The sequence below is a fragment of the Stenella coeruleoalba genome (genome assembly GCF_951394435.1).
Source record: "Stenella coeruleoalba genome assembly, chromosome: 2".
NCBI lineage: Eukaryota > Metazoa > Chordata > Mammalia > Artiodactyla > Delphinidae > Stenella > Stenella coeruleoalba.
In genome coordinates this window covers 31,837,893-31,863,842 of record NC_137147.1, presented here as the reverse complement: position 1 = coordinate 31,863,842, position 25,950 = coordinate 31,837,893, and the positions used below count along the sequence as shown (strand labels likewise).

The window sequence follows — 25,950 nt, the reverse complement described above, 5'->3', positions numbered from 1 at the left end:
GGTTTGATCTTCATGGGTCCACTTATATATAGACTTTTTTCAACAAATATGCGTTGCTGTGTTACATGATCCATGTTTGGTTGAATCAGTTGACGTGGAATCTTAGATACAGAGGGCTGACTAAAGTATGCTCGAATTTTCAGCAACATGGAGGTTGGCTGTTCAGGGGTCAACTTAGTCCTCTAAGGAAGTTTGAGTGTAATATATCTCAAGTTCAGCCATTCCTTCCTCAAAAAGCTGAACTTAACATTTGTTTTGCCTCACCCAGTCTACTAGATATGAGAGAAAACAGTTTGAACAGATATGTAAATGTGGGTAAAATATGTAAGGCTGATAAGTGGTAGATCTTCTCTCAGTTTTTTTTTTTAAAACAAATTTGCATTTTTAAGATGTTGTTAGTGACCCAAATTATTGGTGTTCTGGTGCTGGGAGTACTGGTAGTTCTGCACATTTGCCAGACCTAAAATTTACTTGTCTTGGTTTCAGTCGAACCTAATCACATTAAGTGGTATGAAAATTACAAGAAACTCTATGCATGGTCAGCTGTTTGCAAGTGTTCTTATTAGTTTGTTAATCTTTCACTTTTTTTTTCCTAGATTTATTTTATTTATTTATTTATGGCTGTGTTGGGTCTTCGTTGCTGTGTGCAGGCTTTCTTTAGTTGCGGCGAGCAGGGGCTACTCTTCATTGCGGTGCACAGGCTTCTCATTGCGGTGGCTTCTCTTGTTGCAGAGCATGGGCTCTAGGCACACGGGCTTCGGCAGTTGGGGCTTGCGGGCTGTAGAGCGCAGGCTCAGTAGTTGTGGCACACGGGTTTAGTTGCTCCACGGCTTGTCGGTCTTCCTGGACCAGGGCTTGAACCCGTGTACCCTGCATTGGCAGGTGGATTCTTAACCACTGCGCCACCAGGGAAGCCCTTTCGCCTGTTTTTTTATGCCTATGAGCCAGATGGAAAATGTCTGAATTTCATTGGGGAAAATTTGAAACTTAAGGATTTTAGTTACTTTACTTTGACTTAGCAACCACTAATTTCGGCAATAGCCTACAGTACTCTGAATTTGGAGGGAGCATAATGTGAAAACTACTGATACCTAATGAAGGGATGGGACAGATGATTAGTGAAACTACTCTGTTGGTATTTGTACTTTTTTGGCTTTTCTTTTTTAAAGTTTTCCTTCTCTTCTGGAATTGTGTTCTTCAAAATGTTCTTTCATTTGATTATAGCTGAGGTTTGGAGTTTGTCTTATCCAAGTGTTCTTGCATTTTATTATGTCTGCTTTTGCGTACTTGGTGTCATGTTCGCAGGAGCTTTAATTCCAGTGACGTCAAAAGGGAAGGAATGGGATCTGAATATTTAAGGTTAGAAAGGACTTCTGAAGTCTGTTAATCCTACAGTACTCTGAGCTTGTATTTCCCTTTTGGGTCACAAAACTTGGAACAGAATTTGGGTATTTGATTTTAGGGTAAGAACCCATTTATTGACTAGTTCAGAAATTGCTTTTTTATGCCTATCAGGCACTGTTCTAGAGATGCAAGGGCAAAAGGCAGTTTTGGTTCCTGCCTTTGTAGGGCTGTCATTGAATAAGTCTTTTATTTTTTAAACAAGTATCAAGTTGTAAGCTGGGAATAGGTGAGGCTTTTTGGGGTAGACCCCCACTTTGTCCTCCACGCAAGGCTTGATGATTCTGATAGTTTATGGTGGAAATGCTAGAGAAAGAGACCCCACTGGTGGTGGTTCATCTTTCTGCTCTCTGTATAGTTTGCCACGTTGGCTTTCTGAATTGCCTTCTGACCAGAATCCAGGTCACTGGGGAAGGCTAGGCTGTGCAAGGGGGGCACGCCTCCCCTCTGTGGGTGCCATTTCCCAGAGCTGTTGGAATGGTTTCTTCAGTTGTGTCAGCTTTGTAGATCATTTTTGTTTTATCTGTAAAGTTGAAGAGGGTCATAGGTTAGGAAGAACAAAAGAATAGTTAAAAAACTTGTTCTATCTGGGAGATAAAAGAATACCAACTTACTCCTAGGGTGTCCTGTGTTTTTATTTTTCCCCCATCTCTTTACCACCTCTTCTCCCATGACAAACTGAGGAAAGATTTGCTTTCCCCTCAACATCCCTGATGGTAATACTAGTAACAAAAGGTTTAATAAAGAGCACTGACTCTTCATCACTCCATCTCTGACTTCTTAGTACACACAGTACAGATGGGGAGTTGAGTTTATGTATGCAAAGGTTGACTATTGCCTTCTGGGAGCCAGTGGGGGCAGGGAGGAAAATGCATTAAGTGGGAAGTCTTCCAAGGGGTGTTTCCATACCCCTATCATTGTGGTGTCGGGTCTACCCCTTTTTCTGCCTGCATGGCGGTGGCGAGGAGCTATGATTATGGTCCCCCTTTCCTGTTCTCCCATCTCTCTAGAAGGGTACAAGGGTCAAAAGCACAGAAACTTGTGACAGATTCTTTAACTTGAGCATTGCTGCTTGGGCCCAGACAGTACAAGAGCTCCAAAGAGGTGAGTTATTTGCACTTAGTTTTGCCACAGGGGTCTTGCTAGGTGCATTGGTTTTGAGAGCCATAGACTCAGAATATGGCCTCTTGAGCACATTTCAGGCCTTTCTGGGACTAAAACTGCAAATCTGGGAATCTGCTTCTTTTGTTAAAGAAGGTGGAGTGTTCAATGGGTAACAAATATCTTGAGTTGCTCTCAAGAGAAGTATCAGATTAGATTCTTTTCCATAACTCCACTGTAGTATTGAACCAAAGCTTAGTAAAAATGGTTCTGAAGTATGGTTACTTATTTATTGGTTTCTTTTTGGCTACTTGATAACCAATACTACATCTTTTAAGTTAATTGTAAGTCTTCATTTGCTACTATAAGATGATAAATTCTACCAGGGTAAGTTGTATCTTTCTCATAAGGTGTAAATCAGTCTCCAGGGTCTAGACGTCTCGAAGGCATCCTCAGGTTTGTGGGAAATGAGTCAGTTGAAGGATTTGAGTGGTTGAGATGAATATACTAATGTTTAGAGTTATAAAATACTGAAATATGTTACCGACTGAGATTTGAGTTTTCTGATTTGAAAAAAAAACGGGGGGGTTTAAAGCCCACTAAGGGACTCGGTGGGCTTTCTTGAGGTTTCATTATATCTTGAAGAGAATGAAATACTCTAAGCATCTTAGGAGGTGCTGTTGGCTAGGAAGTTATTTAATCCTAGTGGTAATTACATTAAATTATATTAAATCTAGACTTTTGATAGTTGTTATTAATTTAATAAGCTTATATGTAAGTTTTGTTTACTGTGTAGCCAGAGTTGGAATCCTCACTTTTCGATTCTGGATTATTGGGCTGCATTGCTTTCATGTTTTCTCATATAGGAGTGCCAGTGGTGCTGGGGCTCTGACCTGGCTCCATGGCTTGAGAACCTACTCTTAACATGGAAACTTAGTGACTTCTTGTGAATAGGACTTTTCACGCAACATCTCACAACTATGTAATGTCCAAGACAGTTCTGTCCTATTTCTATACCCTGAGTCCTACATGGTCTCCTGAGTCCTGCATGGTCTCCCCAGTTAAAGTAGCCAAAATCGCCTCTGTTCTATGAGGCAAACTCCACAGCTGATTCTCCCAGCAAAAATGAAGTGCCATTATTATAGTTAGTCATGGCTCTTTGAAATCCCTTCCTGCTTATTGGTGCTGCCTGGTTCCTAATGACTTTATGGGTTACAGCCCTATCCAAAAGGTCCTTGCTAGAGATGGTTGCTGGCAGAATCATGTCCAAAATGGGAGCAGAGCTCAAAGGGGAACAATTCAGTACTTACGCTTGGAAGGCTTGATTTTCTCATGGCACCGAAAGATGGCAATGAGGAGAAGCCCTTCTCCAAGCTGGAAAATCATATAGAGGAGAGGAAAGAAGAAAAGTGGTCCAATGACTTCAGGGGGGAAGGTCACGTTGAGGATGGTGGAGCAGAGTTGAATATTTTGGCATCCAGTCTCCATGCTGACAGTGCGTCTGCACCTGTGTAGGTTAAAAAAACAACCCCATATGTCCTCAGAGAAGGCATATGAGGGTGCAACTTCACTTGCTCATCTCCCTTCTCCCAAATACTCTTAAGAGAAACTGACAGTCCAACACAGATAAAAATGAGCCACGTGTGGAGTGCACGGTTTTGAGAAAAGTCAAGTTGGCCCACCTCTTAAATCACCAATCCAGCCTTGTGGGAGATGGTGACTGTTAGGTTCCTGTTGGGGAGTTTTTATGAGGGAATTTTTGAGTAGCTTGGAAATCTACAATTTGTCACTTGCGGGATTATCAAAGTGAATTTTGGAGAAATGTCTGGCTGGAGGGATAAAAGGAAGATGGGAGCCAGAATCATTCATTGGCATATGTTGGGCTTACATATAGGACAGTTAGAATTTAAATGTAAAGTAGAAGATTGTCTAAATGGGAACCTTGCCCTGTGGTCCAGTTTCTGTCTTGGACATCTTTTAACTCCAAAACACAATGATTAAATAAAAGCTTGGTTCCATTATCTGTCTTTGGAACACATCCTCGGTTTTGCTTTCCATTTTATGGATTAAAGAATGGAATGTTTGTTAACATTTAATACATTTTATTCACTGAAGTGCAATTAGTATATTAAAATAGTTCTTTGCTAAAAAAAATCGCCAGCGCTGTCTCAGCACATTTACTATGAAGGAGACTACTGTGGGCACTTGATGCTGTGGCCATTTATCACGACCTGTATCATTCTGTCTTCGTGAAAATTCATGAGTGGTCATTGGCAGCCTTTTGACTGCTATATCACCATGTGTTGCATCCTACAGTAATTTGTTCTTTATTAAATTAGACTGGTTTTTGAAATGGATAATTATTTTAAAATTGTATTTTAAAAACAGCTCTTCGGGGCGTTGTGGTACGAGGCTGGAGTGCAACTGTTTAGACCCCTGCGTAAACATCTGTCTGCCATGTGGCTGAAAATAGGGAATCTTGAGATGGGGTACCACTCTGTATAGACAGGGTGCCTAGGGTGCCTGATGTGTCCACACCCGGCGCTCAAGCTGACTGTTCCCCTAAAGTAGCAGGTGTGTTTGTGAATTGGATTAGGCTCTAGCAGAGGTCCGCAACTACTTCAGCTCTGAGTGGCACTTAGCAGAGTTGCCACCCAAGGTGTTGTGTCAAGACTAAAACCTAGACAGAAAGGGAGGAGAAGTGGGAAAGGGATTGTCAGCGCTTGTCATGACATGGAGCTACTCCACTGCCATTTGCCACCAGGGAGTTGGGCGGGAGGTGGAATGTAGGCTCTGGAGGGAGCACTTTGCCATGAACTGCTGCCCTTTGGATGATTCGATGCCTTTGGTCTTTGTGTTTTGTTTCTGGATCTGCGTTATTCATTCAGTACCTTCCCTCCCCAGTATTTCTCAGTCCAGAGTTCATTGTTCAGTTGAGACATTTGAATATATTGCTTGAAAAATGCCTTCCCGAGATCATGGATCTTACCTTTTTCTGAGAGACAAGAATGAGCATGAGACCCGTGGGACAGTGGGACCTAAAATAATACCTACCGTCCGTTGAGGCGGAACAGAGCAGAGAGAACGTAGCCTAGCAGGAAGCCGATGAAAGGCATCAGGGAGGAGGTGGCCAGCAAGTGTGGTGTCATGACAAACAAAATGCTCTTGCCCACGTTGAGGACAGAGAGCACTACGACAGCCACACTGCACAAAAGCAGGAGGATCATCCCTCCCTGTGAATAAGGACAAGGAGGAAATGCAATTAGAAGGATACTGGGCATGTGGAAGAGCAGAGAGGGCTGGGGAAACACTGGTGGGTATTGGAGGTGGAAAACACTTTAATCAATGTATTCGAAGTGGGAGGGAATGTGAAAGACCTTTATCTTTCATCTTTTTGGATTTCTCATCCGTAGCTAGGAAGCTTCCTGGAGGTCATAGATCTGATTAACACGTTAGGAAGACTGAGCCAAGCACAGCTTCTGATCGACATCTCTGGATGGCAGGTTTTCAGTGAAGTGCTATGGCTCTGAAGGATGAGACTATTCAGTCCTCTGGCAAAGTGACTATTGTAAATGAAAGTTCTCTTTCAAAGTCTCTGAAGCCCGTCCACATATCCCTACAATACTGCCATTGCTGTGGTCATTTTGGAGCTCAGTAGAAGTTATTCTTAGAACCTGTCATACTTGTCTTGAATACCTCCATTATGGGTAGGGACTTCATCCATCCATTTTACGATGAATTTAACTTCTGGACATTGCCAAAGTCATTTGAACCAAAGCCGGTTAAAGCAGGTAATGAAGTAAGGTAATGTGGTTTTAGATCCTAAATGATGTATAACTGTAAAGGGATGAGCCTACTTTCTTGAGTGACCTGCAGATTGGATGATAAGGAAGTTCCCAAAAGGAGTTTCAAAATGGCTCAGGCAATAATGGCATCATTAGAAGCAGTTCGGGTCCCTGTTGGTGGGAATGTGAATTGATACAGCTGCTGTGGAGAACGGTATGGAGATTCCTTAAAAAACGAAAAATAGAACTACCATACGACCCAGCAATCTCACTACTGGGCATATACCCTGAGAAAACCATAATTCAAAAGGACACATGTACCCCAATGTTCATTGCAGCACTATTTACAATAGCCAGGACATGGAAACAACCTAAATGTCCAACGACAGATGAATGGATAAAGAACATGTGGCACATATATACAATGGAATATTACTCAGCCATAAAAAGGAGCGAAATTGGGTCATCTGTAGCGACGTAGATGGAACTAGAGTCTGTCATACAGAGTAAAGTAAGCCGGAAAGAGGAAAATACCGTATAGTAACGCACATATATGGAATCTAGAAAAATGGTACAGATGAACCTATTTGCAGGGCAGGAATAGAGACGTAGACTAGAGAACGGACATGTGGACTTGGGGGGAAGGGGAGGGTGGGACGAATTGGGAGATTAGGATTGACATATATACACTACCATGCGTAAGATAGCTAGCTAGCAGGAACATGCTATAAAGCACAGGAAGCTCAGCTCGGTGCTCTGTGATGACCTAGATGGGTGGGATGGCGGGGGTGGGAGGGAGGTCCAAGAGGGAGGGGATATAGGTATACATATATAGCTGACTCATTTCATTGTACAGCAGAAACTAACACAACATTGCAAAGCAATTATACTCCAATTAAAAAAAAAAAAGTGCAGGTCCACCCTGCCTCAGGTAAGTGCTGTGAAAGCAACCGTCATCAGGAACAATGGTATGTTTTTATATGTTTTAAAATACATTATTTTATAGTTAACATCTTACCATTTAAAATTTTCAATAGGCAGATTTATGAAATTAGAATGTTAAGATTTTTCAGCATGTAACAAGGATGCAAGCTTTCAAAGTGTGCTTACCTGTCTGTGCATTTTAGAGGATGACACACTAAACTGATGAAATATACACATACACCTAAGCCTCTGTCCCTCTCATCTTCTGAGTAAAAGGATATATAGCAAACTTTTCTTGAACTTACCATGTTGTTTTGTAATGGTTATATGTTTTGGTTCCGTTTCCAGCTCATTCGCACATGTGGGGTTTTATATTTCCTACTACCATTTTTTAAAATTGTGGTAAAATACATATAACACAAAAGTTGCCATTTTAACCATTTTTGAGTGTATAATTCAGTGGCATTAATTACATTATAGTGTTGTCCTAGCGACATTTTAACATTTATTTATATTGCTCTAATTTCAGCTGTACAGTTCTGCATTTCTGTGTTTTTAAGCCATGTTGCAACTGATAATGATCATATGAAACATCACCTGTATTGATGGTGGTCCTGTCCCAGGAAAGGAAGGAATCTCACCAGTAACAACATGCTTCAGGTTTTATTGAAAGACTGATGAACTGCTTGGTTTGCCCTTGTATTTTGAGTTAATTTCTGCCTTTTGGGTTTGTCGTCTACCTAATGTCCAGTTTTTTCCCCTATCAAAAGAGTGTAATGGATAACATAGGGTGTACTGGGCTACAGGGATTGTGAATGAATCCAGAAGCCCTCTTTCTCTGTGTGAGTATCACTCTCATCCCCTCACTTTCGTTCTCCCAGTCTTGGGGCCTTTGGAGTGGTGAGCACAGACAATGGTGTGACCCAGGTGTGAAAGCCATCCTCAAGACGTGTAAACTGGTGAGTCATGCAACCTCTCTTGAGTGAGGTTGACAGCACAGGACCTGGCATATTAGAACCACTGACTAAATTGTAGCTATTACTACTCAGGGAAAAGAGAGGAATTTGACATCCCAAAGTTTTTTGTCACTCTCAGTCCTGCTTTTTGTGGCGATCTCATGTCCATGACCTGTTGAGAAAAGAGGCCATAGGTGGGTGCTTCTTCATAGGTCACCATGTTTTCTACCACCTGCACTGTCCTGTCATCGCTGATTGAAGCTGTGATGAGTGTCCAATCATGGGTAGCCGACTCAGCTTGCCAGTGATCTAGGAGATAACCTGGCCCAACTCTTCTTGCATCGGTGACCTAGGCAGGTTGAAGAATGACCTAACTAGTGAGATCCTTCCTCTTGTTTAGGGAGTTTGAAGAGTTACAGAGAGGGAAGCAAGAGCAGAGGCAAGTGTTAAAATTTTGACACAAAGGCCTGGGAGCAGCAGAAGCCACGAGTTGGCAGAAGCTGTGAGATTTAGGAGAGTCAGGTCAGTTCATCCGTAGCAGCAGGTATGAGAAAAGCATAGGTAGAGTGGTTGAGTCAGTGTCAGGGCGGGATCCTTATTGAAGAGTGATGGTTGGCTTATGGTAAGAGTGGCTCTTAGACCATATGTCATGCTCAGGTTCACCAACTTTCTAACCATGTAGGCTTGAATAAACCCTTGCATGGGTAAGTTAAAGTATTACTTGAATTGCCTTTCCAAATGGGGCATCCCTGAAATTGTATTATTATTGTGTCTAAGTGTTTAAGTGTGACCTCCTTCTAGGGAATGCAACTGGTTGAGCAGAGTTTGAGCAGATAACCCTAACCTTCTGCCAGAGCCAGTTACCAGAAGTTGGATAATTTTGATTTGAAGGTCTCTAGGAGTGTTAGGTGTGCAAAGAGGCCGGGACAATTGTTTGCTCATTTTCCAGCTTGTAACTCACTACATTATGAAACGGGGAGATTAAGGATGAGCACAGTCCTCAAAGAAATGTAACGCGAGGAAACTTCAGCGTTTGCATCTTGACCACTTGTTTTTCTCTGCATCCTCACAGGAGTGATTCCTGTTTGGGAGTAATTGATAAACGGAGCTGTTGCCCTTCTGCTTGTCTAACCTTGGAGGTTTGGCCAGCAGCAAAGTGTCCCAAGATACACCTGCATTTTATGTGATTCTTTGTTACTGGCCTCTGTCTTTCCAGCCCAAGTATATCTCAGCCCTTTGAATGTTCTCCGGGGTCTTTTTTTTTTTTTTTTTTTTTTTTTTTTTTTTTTTTTTGCGGTACGCGGGCCTCTCACCGCTGTGGCCTCTCCTGTTGCGGAGCACAGGCTCCGGACACGCAGGCTCAGCGGCCATGGCTCACGGGCCCAGCCGCTTTGCGGCATGTGGAATCCTCCCGGACCGGGGCACGAACCCGTGTCCCCTGCATCGGCAGGCGGACTCTCAACCACTGCGCCACCAGGGAAGCCCCTCTGGGGTCATTTTGACTCCATTTTTTGCTGTGGAATTGAGGCATGGATGTGTAACACAAGAGGAACAGGAGTAGAATGAGAATAAGGCAGGAGAGTGAACTTCATCTTGAAGGGCTTTCTCACTTTAAGATCTGAGATTCTTTTTGCATCCTCAGAAGAACACTTTTTTTAATTGAAGTGTAGTTGATTTACAATGTTGTGTTAATTTCTGCCATACAGCAAAGTGACTCAGTTATACATGTATATATTTCATATTCTTTTCCATTATGGTTTATCACGGGATATTGAATATAGTTCCCTGTGCTATACAGTAGGACCTTGTTGTCCATCCATTCCATATATAATAGCTTGCATCTGCTAACCCCTAACTTCCACTCCATCCCTTCCCTACCCCCTGCCCCCAGCAACCACAAGTCTTTTCTTTACATCTGTGAGTCTGTTTCATAGATAAGTTCATTTATGTCATATTTTAGATATCACATATAAGTGATATCATATGGTATTTGTCTTTCTCTTTCTGACTTACTTCAGTAGGATAATCTCTAGGTCCATCCATGTTGTGCAGATGTCATTTCATTCTTTTTTATGGCTGAGTAGTATTCCATCGTATATATGTACCACATATTTGTATTTGTCTTTCTCAGAAGAACACTTTATTCTGAGGTAAGGAGACATGTTCTTATATCAGTTGCCCTTGGGGTTCTAGTCTTTGGTTTCACCTATAAAGTGGAGGGGGGCAGAGCTGCTTTAAGTGATATCAGGAGTCACTTCACATTTTTATGTTCTGTGATTTTTTTTTCTTTATTCCTGTATCCCACAAACTATCTTGAGTAAGTGAAATGATAGACACATGTTTCTGGTTTTTTGTTTGTTTTTTTTGGCTAATGTGTGGGAGAGACAGGACTTGCCCTTTATTCCTTTGTTTATTCTCAGGTATTAGCTGTGCGTGTTGAGAATTCAGTGTTGAGGCACAGCCTTAGGATGTTGCTTCTTGCAGGTGGGTGGGGAATAAGAATGGAGTGGGTATTTATAATACAGTATGATACATGTTGTTGCAGTGGTGTTGCGTGATACGGGAGCAAGTAGGACAAGCATCCTGCCCAGGCTTGTGGGTTAAGGAAAACTTCCTAGAGGAGGTGCTAATTGTGTTGAGACTTGAAGGGTGAGTAGGAGTGAGTCCAGTGGGGCATGTGCAGAGAAGAGAGCTGACACTGGAGAGGTTGGCTGAGACCAAATCAAGAAAGGGCTGAGGGGCCACATGACTCCTGGGGGAGTTTAAAGAACCAGTGAAGGCCTTTAAGCAGTGGAGTGACATGATAGTTTCTTTCCAGACTCAGGTTAAAACTGGGTCAGGGAGCCAGGTTAGAAGGCTGAGTTGTCTAGTGAGAGAGGAGAGTGCCTGAATGAAGACAGTAGACACAGGGATGGAGAGACATGGGTTCAAGCAAAAGAAGGCAGAATTGACGATCCCTGATTCGTGTGAGTGGGGAGGGAGAGGATGTGGAGAATGACTGTCTGGTTTCCGGCTCAGGCAGTGGGGCACGTTGAATGCCATTCATTGAGATGATCACACGGTGGGAGGAGGGGAAGAGCAGGCTTAAGGAGGTGGTTTAAATTTAAGACATACTGAATTTTAAATGCTTGAGGCATATTCAGGTAGAAAGATTTGGCAGTTAATAAATGGATTCAGGAGTCAGGAGAGAGCTGAGAGCTGTTCTGACGGTCATCAGCTTGTAGATGGCTGTTGAGATGGACCAGATCTCGTGGTGGGGAGGTCCTGGGCTTAGGGAAGAAAAGCAAGAAAAGCAGAAAGCTTGGGCTGAATGCAGAGAAGTAACTTTTACCAGAGGAACTCACAAGGGAGTCTGAAAAGCAGTGCCAAAGACGTGGTAGGAAAGCAGGTGCCCTGCCACTGAAGCTGAGGAAGATTTTTGAGAAGGAGGCAGTGGTCAGCCATACCAACAGCTGCTAAAAGAAGAGTTGAGACATGTCCATTGGATTTGGTGAAGAAAGTGGAGCAGGCGGTCATCAAGATGCTGAGTGAATCGGAGGCCAAGGAGTAGAGACTGTTGAGGCCTGGCCACTGGAGAACTGTCCTGCGGGCCAGTGTGGTGAGAGTGGAAGGTGGGTGGGGGCAACGGGTGACTCCCAGGAGCACGGCTCGGAAGGGGAGGAAAGAGAGGTGTTGGCTGGAGTGGGAAGTAGAGTCCCGTGACTCTACTTAGTAAAAAAAAAAAAAAAAAAGGAGAGATGTGAACCAGTATCAACGTTGGCTGTGAAGAACTAATATGGAGACGTTCTAGAAATGAGAGCGAGGGGGAGGAGGCTATGGGGGTAGAGGACATGATCAATAAAAGGAGATTTCTGAGAAGTAAGGAGAGAACGGAAGATGCCATCCAGAGCAGAGTGGGGTGATGAGCCATTTGGCAGGAGGAGGAATGACTTCACATCTTCAACAGGTGGGGAGGGGGACTATGGCCATGGTATTAGGACTACACCGGGACAAGGGCAAAAACTACCCTTGACAATGGTAGTGTGAAAATCAAAAGACCCTGGAAACCTGACCAAACCTCTTTGTTCCAGGCCCAAAGCTGCTGGAAGACTTGGGCCTCCAAGTGGTACACCCTGTAGCCCGGCCCAAAGGCATAGATCCAGGGGTGGGGACCACAGCAGGCCTTCAGGAGGTGAGGTTTTCCTGAGGACGGGGATGGAGCCTGGGATCCTGGGCTGAGCAGGGAGCCAGAGGAGAGACTGATGGGAACTGAGCTCCAAGGTCACAAGAGTTGGTAGAGGAACCACTCACTCTACAAGTCTGATTTTTCCAAAGGCAGGGCAGTGGCGTGATGCCCTCATAGCACACTCCTACACCTGCTGGGGCCATCTCACTCCACTTTTCTCCTATCCCACTCCTAAAGTGATACAAGTGTGCCTACCACCTCTCCCCCTGGCCTCCTCCCCTCTGGCTTCTCATCCAGTCAGCCATGTTTGCCCATGGTCTCCCTTGGAACTCCTCTATTCAGGCATCTCCCTAGGCTTACCCAAATCCAACCCTTTCTTCATGGTCTGGCTGAAACCGTGCCCCCTCCTTCCATCCTCTAGGGAAGCCTTTCTTGACCACCTGGCCCTCATTAACCTCACCTCCTTACATTCTGCCAATACCTGATTGTACATTGTGTTGGATCTTGTTTCTCATCTATTATTGACTTTCTGCAAACAAACTTCGAGGACAGTGGCTCCTCAGAGAGTGTAGCATAAAACTTAGCAGCTACTAGGTACATGATAAAAGTTTAATTTTATTATTAAAATAATGATTATACCTTATAGTTGTGTGTGGTGTTTTACTATTTTTCTCCTAACTTCAAAAATATTCTCATGTACATTACAATCCCATGAAGTAGGTTGTACCAATAGCAGCAGACTTCTTTTGTTTTTTTTAAACAAGGAAGGAAACTGACACAGAAAAAGCCCAAATGACTTGCCTCAAGCCATTCACTGCGATGATGGTGGTGTCCTCGCTCCCTGCCCGGGCCCCCAGGTTCTTACCTTGGTGACATAACGTACGTATTGTGGCCGTTTGGATTTGAGGATGATGCCTATGGTGCAAGGAATGAGAATCAGGATCAGTGATATCATGATGTTGCCATAGGGCACCTTGTCCTTCAGGGTCCCATCATAGATGCCCCTGGAGTAAATGTACAGGAGGAGGGGCATCATGCCCAGGGCAAAGAAGGTAGAGCAGGTGGTCATCACGATGCTGGGTGGGAGACATAGGAAGAGTGCAGAGAGAGAGCCCGTTAATACAGGCACAACCTCATTTTAATTGCGTTTTGCAGCTGTGTTTTTTTTTTTTTTTACACCAAGTAAGGGTTTGTGGCAACCCTGCATCAAGCAAGTCTATCGGTGCTATTTTTCCAACAGCATTTGCTCACTTCATGTCTCTGTCACATTTTAGTAAGTCTCGCAATATTTCAAACTTTTTCGTTATATTATGGTGATTTTTGATGTTACTATTGTAATTGTTTTGGGGCACTGCGAATCACGCCCATGTAGGACGGTAAACTTAAAGGATATAAATGTTGTATGTGTTCTGACTGCTCCACCAACTGGCTGTTCCCCCTTCTCTCTCTCTCCTGGGGCCTCCCTATTCCCTGAGACACAACAACATTGAAATTAGACCAGTTACTAACCCTACAATGGTCTCTAAGTGTTCAAGTGAAAGGGAGAGTCACATGTCTCTCATGTTTTTAAATCAAAAGCTAGAAATGATTACACTTGGTGAGGAAGGCCTGTGCAAAGCCCAGATAGACTGAAAGCTAGGCCTCTTTCCCCAAACATTTAGCCAAGTTGTCAATGCACAGGAAAAGTTCTTGAAGGAAATTAAAAGTGCTACCCCAGTGAACACTCGAATGATAAGAAAGCAAAAAAGCCTTAGTGCTGGTATGGAGAAAGTTTGAGTGGTCTGGAGAGAAGATCAAACCAGCCACAACATACACTTAAGCCAAAGACTAATCCAGAGCAAGGCTCGAACTCTCTTCAATTCTAGGAAGGCTGAGAGAGGTGAGGAACCTGCAGAATAAAAGTTTGAAGCTAGCAGAGGTTGGTTCATGAGGTTTAAGGAAAGACATCATCTCCACAACATGAAAGTGCAAGGTGAAGCAGCAAGTGCTGATGTAGAAGCTGCAAGTTATCCAGAAGATCTAGGTAAGATCATCAATGAAGGGGGCTCCACTAAACAACAGATTTTCAGTGTAGATGAGACAGTGTTCTACTGGAAGAAGATGCCATCTAGGACTTTCATAGCAAGAGAGGAGAAGTCAATGCCTGGCTTCAAAGCTTCAAAGGACAGGCTGATTGTCTTGTTAGGGGCTAATGCAACTGGTGACTTTAAGTTGAAGCCAGTGCTTATTCCAAAAATCCTAGAGCCCTTAAGAATTATGCTAAATCTACTCTGTGCTCTATAAATGGAGCAACAAATCCTGGATGACAGCACATCGTTTACAACTTGGTTTACTGAATACTTCAAGTTCACTGTTGAGACCTACCACTCAGAAAAAAGATTCCTTTCAAAATGTTACTGCTTATTGACAATGCACCTGGTCACTCAAGATGTACAAAGAGATTCATGTTGTTTCATGCCTGCTAATACAAAATCCATTCTGCAGCCCATGGATCAAGGAGTAATTTTGGCCTTCAAGTCTTTCCATTTAAGAAATACATTTTGTAAGGCTATAGCTGCCATAGATAGTGATTCCTCTGATGGATCTGTGCAAAGTTTGTTGAAAACCTTCTGGAAAGGATTCACTATTCTAGATGCCATTAAGAACATTTGTGATTCATGGAAAGAGGTCAGAATATCAACATTAACAGGAGTTTAAAAGAAGTTGATTTCAATTCTCAGGGATGACTTTGAGCAGTTCAGTGGAGGAAGTAACTGCAGATGTGGCGAAAATAGCGAGAGAGCTAGAAGTGGCGCTTGAAGATGGGACTGAATTGCTGCCATCTCCTGATAAAACTTGAATGGATGAGGAGTGCTTCTTACGGATGAGCAAAGAAAGTGGTTTCTTGAGAAGGAATCTACTCCTGGTGAAGATGCCGTGAAGATTGTGGAAATGACAAAAAAGCATTTAGAATATTACATAAACTTAGTTGATAAAGTGGTGGCAGGGTTTGAAAGAATTGACTTCAATTTTGAAAGAAGTCCTATTCTGGGTAAAATGCTATCAAATGGCAAAATCATTCATGAAAGGAAGGTTCAGTCTTGTTGTCTTATTTTCAGAAATGGCCACGGCCACCCCAGCCTTCAGCATCCACGACCCTGATCAGTCAGCAGCCATCAGCATGGAGGCAAAACCCTCTACCAGCAAAAACTACAACTTGCTGAAGGCTCAGATGACGGTTAGCATCTTCTAGCGATAAAATATTTTTAAATTAAGGTATGTAAGTTTTTTTAGACACACTGCTATTGCACACTCAGTAGACCACAATATAGTTTAAACATAACTTTTATATGCCCTGGGAAACCAAAAAATCCATGTGACTCACTTTATTGTGATATTCTGCTTTATTGCAGTGGTCTGGAATTGAACCTGCAGTATCTCCAAGGTATGCCTGTACAGACTACTTTGTGGAGTGCCTGCTTTGTGCCAGGCATTGTGCTAAGAACCTTACATACATTGCTTTATTTCCTTTTCCCAGTAGCTTAGGAGGTAAGCATACTATCTCCTTTTTGCTAATGAGGAAGCTGGGGACTTGAAGAGTTGTGGCTTGCCCAGAATCACACAGATAGGCTGGCTGAGGCAGGATTTGAACCCAGGTCTGTCCAACTGCTTCAGTCCCTGTGTGCTTCACTGTGGAAGGAGCCATTCTGATCTCCTCTGTAGTAGAACTCTTTTTGCTCTCTATACTTGACATAGCACAGCCCATTTTGAAGAAAGCTGTGTGAGCCCATCACTCTGGCTATAGCCCATTGGAACGTAGAATAACACCTGACCTACTAAGTTGCTAAGTGCCTGCCTTAGAGCCTAGGGGATGGCTGGACATAGTGATTCTGTCTAACTAAGATAACAAGGATTAAGTACATCAAGAGCACTTTCTCACTTGGGGAGTTTGAATGTGTGCACAGTGATGGAGCACTTGGTTTTGGAGAGGCATGGGAGGCATGTTCAGGCAAAACCCAAAAAACATGCAAAGAAAAAGCAGTAAACAGAGGCCATGATTAGGAGGACTGTAAACAACAGCAGCAAAGCAGTAAAAACAGAATAATGGAAGGACCACAATGGTGGAGCTGTAGAGAAGGCAGCAATAGTTACCCATTGTTGAGTAAGTGACAAGATAATCTGGTCGTCAGACCTGTTTTTTATCTTGAATAATATTCTAGTCTCCAACACCAATATTCTCATGTTCTTTACTTTCTGGTTTATCCTTAACATTATTTAAGAGAAATTGAGTGTGAGTCTCAGATCCTGAAAAATAGTATACCCTCCCAGCTCTAATCTGTATCCTAACTGTCCTAAATGTCCTATTACCATCTCCATTTGGAATCTCATACATGTTAATCCCAGGACCCTGTGTAGGAAGAGGCCCTCCAGAAAGACCAACCGAGAGAAGAAGCTGCTAGGGAACCTTCTTGGGTTTGTAGACATTCACCTTACAATATATGCTCTGGCTTCCATTCTAGTGGGAAGGTTGGGGACGAGGGCTTGACAAGACCGCAGGAAAACCACACTAAGTGTGTGTCCCTCCTCCCTATAGCCCTATTCACTATCTACACCTCTTCATTGTTTCCATAGAGGTCAAATATGGCTTAAATGAATATCAACTACATCCTAGTCCAAAGGGTCCAGAGTATAGCCATCAAGAACACAGAGTTATCATATGTCCCAGTGACTCTACTCCTAGGTATATACCCATGAGAATTGACAGCATATGTTTACACAAATACTTGTATACAAGCCTTCATAGCAGCATTATTTATAATAGCTAAAAAATGGAAAACAAAATATCAACGGATAAGCAAAATATGGTGTATTCATGTAATTCAATATTCTTCAGCCATAAAAAGCAATGAAGTACTGCTATATACTATCACAAAGATGAACCTTGAAAACATTATGGTAAGTGAAAGAATCAGAAACATAAAAGGCTAGATATTATATGATTCCATTTACCTGAAATCTATAGAGACAGAAAGTAGATTAGTGGTTGCCAGGGGCTGGAGTGAGAGAGGAATGGGAGTGACTGACTGCTAATGGGTATAGGGTTTCATTTGGGGATGATTAAAATGTTCTGGAATTAGATACTGGTGGTAATTGTACAACCTTGTGAATATTCTATAAACTACTGACTTATATACTTTAAAAAGGTGAATTTTATGGTATATAAATTATATCTCAAAAAATAATTTTAAAAATCTAGGGAGCAGCTAAATTAATTCTTAGAGGAAAATTTATAGCCTGAAATGTTTATATAGGAAAAGAAAGATTAAAAATTAATGAGCTAAGCATTTCACTCAAGAATTGAAAAGAAAAACAAAGTAAACCTAATGAAAGCAGGACAAAGAAAATATTAAAGACGAGAGAGTAAACTTTAAAAATTATATAAATTAACCGAGAATCAATTAAACCAAGAGCAAATTCTTTGCAAAGTCTAATAAAAATAGACACCGCTGGCGAGACTAACCAAGAAAAAGGAAAGAGGGCACAAATTGATGTTATTATGAATGCAAAAGGAAACATAATTTCAGATACAATAAAGATTTTAGAGAGTCATAGAAGGAATCAAGGACAGTCTTATACTTTCATTTTTCTATTCAGATTGAATGGACAATTTCCTGGGAAATATAATCTGCAAAAACTAACTCAAAATGAAGCTGAAAACCTGAATCAACTTAGAATCACTAAAGACATTTAATCAGTAGTTTGAAACCTGTCATCCAACCCCCACACGATGTACATATGGTTTTACAGTAGAGTTCTACTAAACATTCAAAGTACAGATAGCCTCAGTATTATATAGAGAGCAAAAAAAGTGGAAACATGTCCCAAATTATTATATATGAATAATAAAATTTTACAATCAAAGGTAGAAAATCACATTATGAGAAAGGAAAATTAGGGTCCAGTCTCATTTATGAACACAGAAGCAAAAGTCATAAATAAAATGTTACCAAATGAATCTAGCCATGCCTTTAAAAAATAATGCAATGAACAAAATGGGTTTATCCCAGCAATATAAAAATGGTTTAACATTAGACAATCTACTGATATATATCACTGTATTATCAGATTAAAGAAAAAATGGTATCATAGATGCAGAAAAGTGCCATTCAACAAAATTCAATGTTCATGCATGACAAAAATTAGCACACTAGCAACAGAATGGAAATTCCTTAGCCTGAAAAGGGTTATCTGTCAAAAATCTACAGGAAATAGTAAACCTAATGGTGAAAAATTAGAGGAATAAAGCAAGGATACCTGTTCCCATCACATCACCTATTGTAAATTATACTATATAGGTCTTTGCTAGCACAGCAAAACAAGAAGTAGAAAAAACATATGGATGGGAAAGGAAGAAACTAAACTTGCATTATATGCCAATGATAGGACTGTCCACAGAGGAAATCCAAGTGAATTTCCATTACAACTAGTAAATAAGAGAATCCATGAAATTTTGATTACATTAGCAATAAAAAAATCAAGTTCTGATATACTACAAAAATAATTAGCAAATGAATTTTTTTAAAAGATACCATTTATAATATTCATAAAAATGATAAAATATTTAGAAATAAATCTAAAAGAGATATGCAAGATCTTTATGAAAGAAGTTATAAAACTTCATAGGTATAAAATAATGATTAATAAAAGAAAATCTGTACCATTTTCATTTTCATGGATGGGAAGATTCAGTATTATAAAGATAGCCTCTAAATTTATCCATAAATTTAAAGCAAATTTAACCGAAATTCCAGAAATAGTTTTTGTAGATGTGAGACTTAATCCCAAAATTCGAGTGAAAGAGTAAAGAAAGGGCCAAGAATAGCTAATGTAATTTTCAAGAACAACAAGGTAGGGCAACTTTCAGATATCAAGATTTATTAAAAGGCTGTAATTAAGAAAGTGTGATATTGGCTCAAGGATAGAGACATAGAACAATAGAACAGAAGGGAGATCCCAGACACAAACTTATGCTTATTTGTGAATTTGGTCAACGAGAGAGATGGAATTAAAAGTTGATGGAGAAAAATTCACTCAGTGGTCCTGGGAATTTTCTCTATTCATATGGAAAAGATAAAATTAGATCACAGCATACATAATAATAAATTCTAGGTTGATCAAAGATCTCCATGTGAAAAGCAAAACTGTAAAACTTTTCAAACATCGGTGAATATCTTTATGACCTTCAAGGCAGTAAAGGATTTCTTAAAGAAACCCCCGAAACAAACTGCCAAGGAAAGATATTCGTATAGTTGGTTAAGTTAAAATAAGCATTCCGTTTTATAAGACATCATTATCAAAATGTAAGGATAACCCCAAAACTGTGAGTAGACTGTCGCAACATGTAAAAACAACAAATAACTAAATTAATGAGAAGAAAACACCACAGTCCCATAGAAAAATAGGCAAAAGGCATTATTTTCAGAAGAGGACACCCAAATGGCCAACAGTATTTGAAAAGTTGCTAGACCTCCTGTGAAATTAAATTTAAAACCACCGTGACTCATTTCACTCTCACCAGATGACAAAATTTAGAAGTCTGACAATTCCGAATACAGATGAAGACACGGAACAACAGGGATCTTCATACACTGCCCTGGGAAGTGTGAAGTGGAATAACTACTTTGGAGACTTGTTAGTTGCAGATGTGTGAACCTCAAGACCCAGCACTCCTGCGTTCATTATGTATTCTCTCACATGTGAGCACAGGGGGAGCATGCATAGGACTTGCTCATGCAACAAAACATGAAATCCATGTAAATGTCTGACAACTGGAGAATGGATAAATGCAAGCAAACTATACTGCAGTTCAAATGCATGAAGTATCTCTTTTATTTATATACCTATTATCTCAAAAAAGCAAGCTGTCAAATGATATGGGCAGTATGATACCATTGATATGAAATTTAAAACCATGTAAATGCAACAGTGTATCTTGTTGATGGATATATACCTATGTAGTAATAGTGTAAAAGGGTCTGTGGAAGTGCTGAAAGGCAAATCCTGGGAGGTGCTCCCTTCAGGGTGGGTAGAGGGGAATGAGACTGGGAAGGGCACACAGGGGGCTACAGTGCTAGCTATTGATTTCTTCTTAGGAGAAAAGCCACACAAAACCTGTGTGCTTGTTCTGATGTCCTTGAACAGAGGAGTCATGCTTACTTTGGCTTGGCATGTCGGGAGCTTTGGAATTTGCTCTGAGACTTGGTGAGCCTCGTGCACTGAGGTGTGTGGGAGCCATGCTCCCAGACCCCCGAACCTCCTCCGCATGTGTGAGTGCTGGGCACTGGTCCTAACTTTTTGGTATCTGTGACTGTCATGATCCTGTTACCCTGAAGGATAGGGATGGGAGGCAACTTCCTGACTCTAGCTCTGAGATTGGAATCTGTTCCATAGTAACATTGTGGACCCGGATGCTTCTCGGGGTCCAGGGACCAGGGAGAAAGGAGCACATTTGGTTTTTTCTTTACCCTTCCTGCTTAAGTTCTCAGAGCACTGCATACAGCCTGCTTTGGGGCATCGGTACACCCTGCTTGAGGAACAGTTTTTGAACTCCTGTCAATAGAGGCACTGGAGGCGGAAGCTGAGAGAGTTGTGAGGGGACCCATTAGAGACTCTGTGGTGAAGTGGGAAACTTCTGGGAACCTGGGTAGCTTCTGTCTCTTCCTGCTTAGTCTCCCTCTGTCATGGTGGGGAGAGCTGTGGGAATCCTTGGGTTATCCCCTCAGCCATTGGCTCTTGTCTCAGCTGCGAGCTGGCTGGAGGGGAGAGGGGGAGCAGGTGAGCTGGAGGCAGAGGCGGCCATCAAAGGGGCCCAGTTCCCTCTGGCACTCTCTCCTCTGTCCCCGGTGAGAGCACTTTCTCTTTCTCTTGCGGGTCGCCTGCTTTCTTTGGAGATGTCTAGCAGCATCCTTGAGGAAGGAGCTGCTGGGCCTGGCTGCCTTGAGAGGTCCACCCTGCGGCCCAGCCTCCTTGAATGTGCCCAACGCCCTGGGACGGCCGCTCCCCCAGCCTCACTCCAGCTGTGAGGCAGAATGACTGGGAAGAGAGAGCCCAGGAATGGCTCCAGACACAACTGGCCCACAGATTCTCGGGAAGCCTCTGGAAAGTCTCTGGACTTCCGCTTCCTCACGTGTAAAGTGGAATAGGTGTCCTAACATTCCTTTCTGCTCTAGATGGGAAATCGCGTGGGGTTGTACACAGATCTCAAACCCACAGCTTCTGTGTAACATCTGGGCCTCTGTCATGTCCCGTTTGGCTTGCACAGTGTTTTAAGAACTTGGAGCGAGTTACCAATAATTAAAAATGTGGAGATTTCACATAAAAAGGGGGACTCCATCTTCTCCTGAAAAGCAGGGAGCTGTGCAGGCACTGAGTCCCCGTTCCCACAACACCCATGGCAGAGATGCATGGCATCTGCCCCGTGTAGGGCGGCCCGTGTCTCCGAGGCTGGCGGTCACCCTCCAGCCACTCAGTTCATTTATGTACACACCCGACCCTGAAGATAGCACAGGCTTTGGAGCCTTCAGACCTTGGACAAATGTATTAACCTCTCGAAGTCTCAGTTTCCTCATCTCTAGAATGGGGCTCTTTACAGCACCTCCTCATGGGAAGCTGTAAGAGGATCCCATGTAAAGTGCTTGGCCCAGTGCCTGGCTGTCTTTTATTATCAGCACCATTATCATTATTATAATACACGTAACAAGTTGTCCCAGATGAAGAACTCAATTTGGGATTTGAGGCCTGGCGGCATGTGATGGTGGAGGATGAGATTCACGCTCCTCCAGTGGGGTCAGAAGCCTGGTTTAACATGAGGGGGAGGTTTGTCTGTGGGTAGGGGCGTTATGGTAGAAGGTGGCCGTCCCGGCAGAGCATTGTCTCTTGAGGGTCTAGGTGGAAGTGACAGTTCCCAGGTGCCCAGACCAGGAGGCCTGGCCTAGCAGGAGAGTCACTGGAGGCTCTGCCGGTGGAGGCCTAGAGCCTCAGAAACGCAGGTGTTTCAGAAGAGACCTCGTTGGCACCCACTGGCTCAAAAGGCTGGGACATCTGGTCACTCACACTTAGAGGCTCCCCCATGATATTTTACGCTGTCCTATCCAGCGCTGCCGCTTCTACAGAGCCACGAAGCCCTGAGTACCCCTTTCCTGACCTGCAACCCTTCTACAACAGAATTAAGGTGTAGTCCAGGTTTCTCTGTCCAAGACACAGAGGCTGCAGCCGGCCTTGTCCACAGGCTAAATCAAGACCAGGAGCTTGTTTTGCAGCAGTAAGGACTTGGATTAGATAGAGGGAAGAATTTCCTCACAGTGAGGTGGTCGAACATGGATATGTTCCCATGGGAGACAATACAAGCCAAGCTCTCTCTCCATTGACCACCTCAGTAAGGGTCAAATCATATGGGTAGAGAGTCCAGAGCTTCTCAGATGGCAGGTCCAGGGAACCCCCAATGATCACTATCATTTTTTCATCTAATAATCAACCCCAGCATTGCTTGGCGTCTCCAGGAGGAGGCTTCCGTACCTGGCTAGTTTCCTTAGTAAAGTTCAGCCAGGGACAGGATACTGACAGGCACAAGCAGATGGACTGTCTGAATTTACTGCCTTGCCCGGCATGGAAGAGTGGATCGAACCAGAAGAGACCGGCTTGAGACGGAGGCTTAGATAACAGCAAGAGCTTCTATGCTGGTGAGTTTTCTTTAGCCAGCAGGGGCTGCTGTTGCAGCTGGAACAGGCCTGATGTGGCCTCACCCTGGGAGGCATTCCAGACCAGAGTCCCACCTGTTTGGAAGGACGGGTGTCCAACCAGCCCCTGCAGGAGGGAGCCCTCGCTGATTTCTGCTGTGATGAGCTGGGTGGGGCTGCTGCTGTTTCCCTCCTACCACTTTGGCCGAGGCGAGGCCCATGATGACTTGGGACCCCGACCTGGTCCTGGGAAACTCTAGGATCTACCTGGCTGTGTCTTTGCATCGAAGTGTTCCTGCGTCTCATGGGTGGATGGGGGAAGTTCAGAGAAGACAGCCCAGACAGGTGGGGGGAATCTTTGGAAGTTCCTTCTTGCTCTGCAGGATTTGGAGGTGCTCTTTGGTTCCGAGCCACCTTGATCTCCCTGGAGATCTTTGAAACTAATCTGCACTCCCTTTCATATCTCTGGCCTCAAAGCAGACAACTTGCCCCACCTGGCAGACAGGTAAAAGTTCTCCAGAGGTCCCTTTGCTTTAAGTCAGTACAGTACTCCTGCAAGACAATCCTTGTGCCCCATTCGAGACAACTCTGGGAGTCAGGGGGCTCTCCAGGGTGCCCCTGGACCAGCTGGGCCCCTTTGGCTTGGTGCTTAAACCAAGATGAACCCCAGGTCCTGTCCCCAGCCCAGCATGAGCTCTTGACAATCAATGCCTGCCACCCCCTGCCCTAGCACCCACCCAGCCCCCACTCACTCACGCTTCTGGCTTTAGCCCCCCTCTTCGCCTTGATTGTGATCTCCCATGCAGCTGCTGTCCCCAGATTGCTCCTTCTTCACCCCCCCGTCCTACCTGAGGTTCATGTCCCCTTTCATGGCCAGAGTGAAGACGTTGGAGAGGTTCCCCCCCGGCGAGCAGCCGCAGATCAGGATGGCCAGTGCCTCGACGTTGTTCAGCTGGAAGACCTTGCCCAGTGCAAAGGCAGTGAGGGGCATGATGCCGTACTGCGCCACCAGGGCGATGGCCAGCCCCTTAGGCTTCCAGAAGTGCACCTTGATCTTGCTGAACTCCATGGTGCAGCCCAGCGAGAGCATGATGGTTAACAGTATGATCACCAGGATAACGCTCAGCGCCCAGTCGGTGGGCCGCTTGCCGAAGTTGTGAGGCAGGGAGAAGTTGAACTGGGCAGACTCATTGAGGGCCTCCATCCTCCTGGATGGCAGCGGTGGAAAAAAAGCTGAAGACCCAGCACGCCCCTTGCTCGCCTGCTGACTCCCTGCCCTGCCCAGTCCTTGCTGAGTGCCTTCCTCAATCACCTCCCAGGGCAGGGAGCTTCAGGACAAAACGTAGATCTGAGCAAATAGAAGGATTATGCAACTGGCTGTGCTTTCTCTGGCTTTGGCCCCAAAGGAGAGAAAGCCCAGAGCCTTATCTGCAGGGCTGTTCCGGCCTCTCCTGAGCTCCTCAGCCTCTGCTGTCTTCCTGGGTGTCACTCACACCCCTCCCTCACCTCTTGGCTGCTTCTGGGACAAGAGGGCTTATATCCCCCCCCCCCCCCCAGCACGCCCACAGGCATTCTGTTTCTTGGAACCAATCCAGGTCCAGCCCCTCTCGTTCTCTGCTCAGCCCCTGAGGCCTCAGTTTCTCATTCAGGGGAAGGTGTCTCCCCAGGCCCAGGCGGTCACGCGCATCTTCCCCCAAACCCCAGGGAGTGACAAGAGTTGAGTTTTACCTTTCCTTCCTGGAAAGGGGGGTGTGGGACAGGGTAGGGGCAGGTGAGTTGCTGGCTTCCAGGAGAAGTTGTGTCCATGACCCTTGTCCTGGAAGAGGAGAGGTGCCTGTGTCCTTCTCACTTGTGCTGGGAAAACTTGGTCCTATCCCCAAACCTGACGGCACGGATCCCGGGGGAGGAACATGCTCCCACACACACCTAACTCCAGGGAAGAGCCTGCTGCGCTGGCTGAGGGGCTCTCGGGAAGACTGGGGGCACGTTCCCCAAAGGGCAGCTCTGAAGGAGCCCTGGCTGGGGAGATTGATTTCTGCCCAGGCTCTTTGGCCAGCAGCCCGAGGAGCCCCATTGCTTGGGAAACTTGCCGAGAAGGAAGCAGGAATGCACAGCCTTTTCTTTCCGATGTCCTGACTGCTCTACCTTGGCTCTGCGCCTGTCTGGGAGCCAGGCTCTGGCTGAGCGGGTGACAGTGGACAGAGGCAGGCACGCCTGGTGTGTGTGGCGTCCCGGGCCTCCCTCCTCCCACCCCAGCCTAGGGATAAGCACCTTCAGAGGAAGGACAGGGAACAGCTTTCAGAAGAATTGCATCTAGGCGGGGCTGGAACCCAAGAGGCCTGAGTGGGGTCTCATAGTTTCGTATTTGCTGAAACATGAGATTAGGCTTTTTGTGTGGGACTACAGAGGACAGGATGGGGACCAGGGTGCGAACCACTCTGTGGGGGTGGGGAGTGGCTTGGTATGAGGAAGCACCCAAAAATAAGAGCTCTCCAACAATGGCCCCAGGGCCTTTAGAATCCGCGTTGGGCAGCGTGGCTCAAGAAGGCTGCTCTCTGGGGTCCTGCAGGTCACAGGGCTACATCCTGTGGCCCTCAATGACAAGAACTTGAAGCTCCTTTCCCTCTGAGAGTTCTGATATTAATGATTTCCTGGTGCTTGAATTGATCTGGTCTCAAGGGGAGGGCGGGCCGAGTGGGGTTTACTAGGTGCCGATGGGGGTGTGTGGAGCTTGGACTGAGTATGCCTGGAGGGTCAGGGGCAGGCCCAAAAATGCTGGTCAGATGAGGCCCCCTAACAGAGTTGCTAAGGGAGAATTATTATGTTTTTAAAAATTTATTTATTTATTTTTGGCTGCGTTGGGTCTTCGTTGCTGCGCGCAGGCTTTCTCTAGTTGCAGTGAG

The 25,950-nt window shown here is 44.3% G+C and overlaps 1 protein-coding gene across 1 annotated transcript; it reads right to left on the bottom strand.

Annotated features, from left to right (window-relative positions):
* Positions 1–1,817: 1,817 nt before the first annotated feature.
* Positions 1,818–24,251, bottom strand: SLC10A1 (solute carrier family 10 member 1; the record flags this gene model as incomplete). Its single annotated transcript, XM_079913482.1, has 5 exons — positions 1,818–1,924; positions 3,813–4,009; positions 5,557–5,735; positions 13,198–13,408; positions 23,896–24,251. The coding sequence occupies 5 exons, from the start codon at positions 24,249–24,251 to the stop codon at positions 1,818–1,820; spliced, it is 1,050 nt and encodes a 349-aa protein (XP_079769608.1).
* Between the last annotated feature and the right edge of the window lie 1,699 nt (positions 24,252–25,950).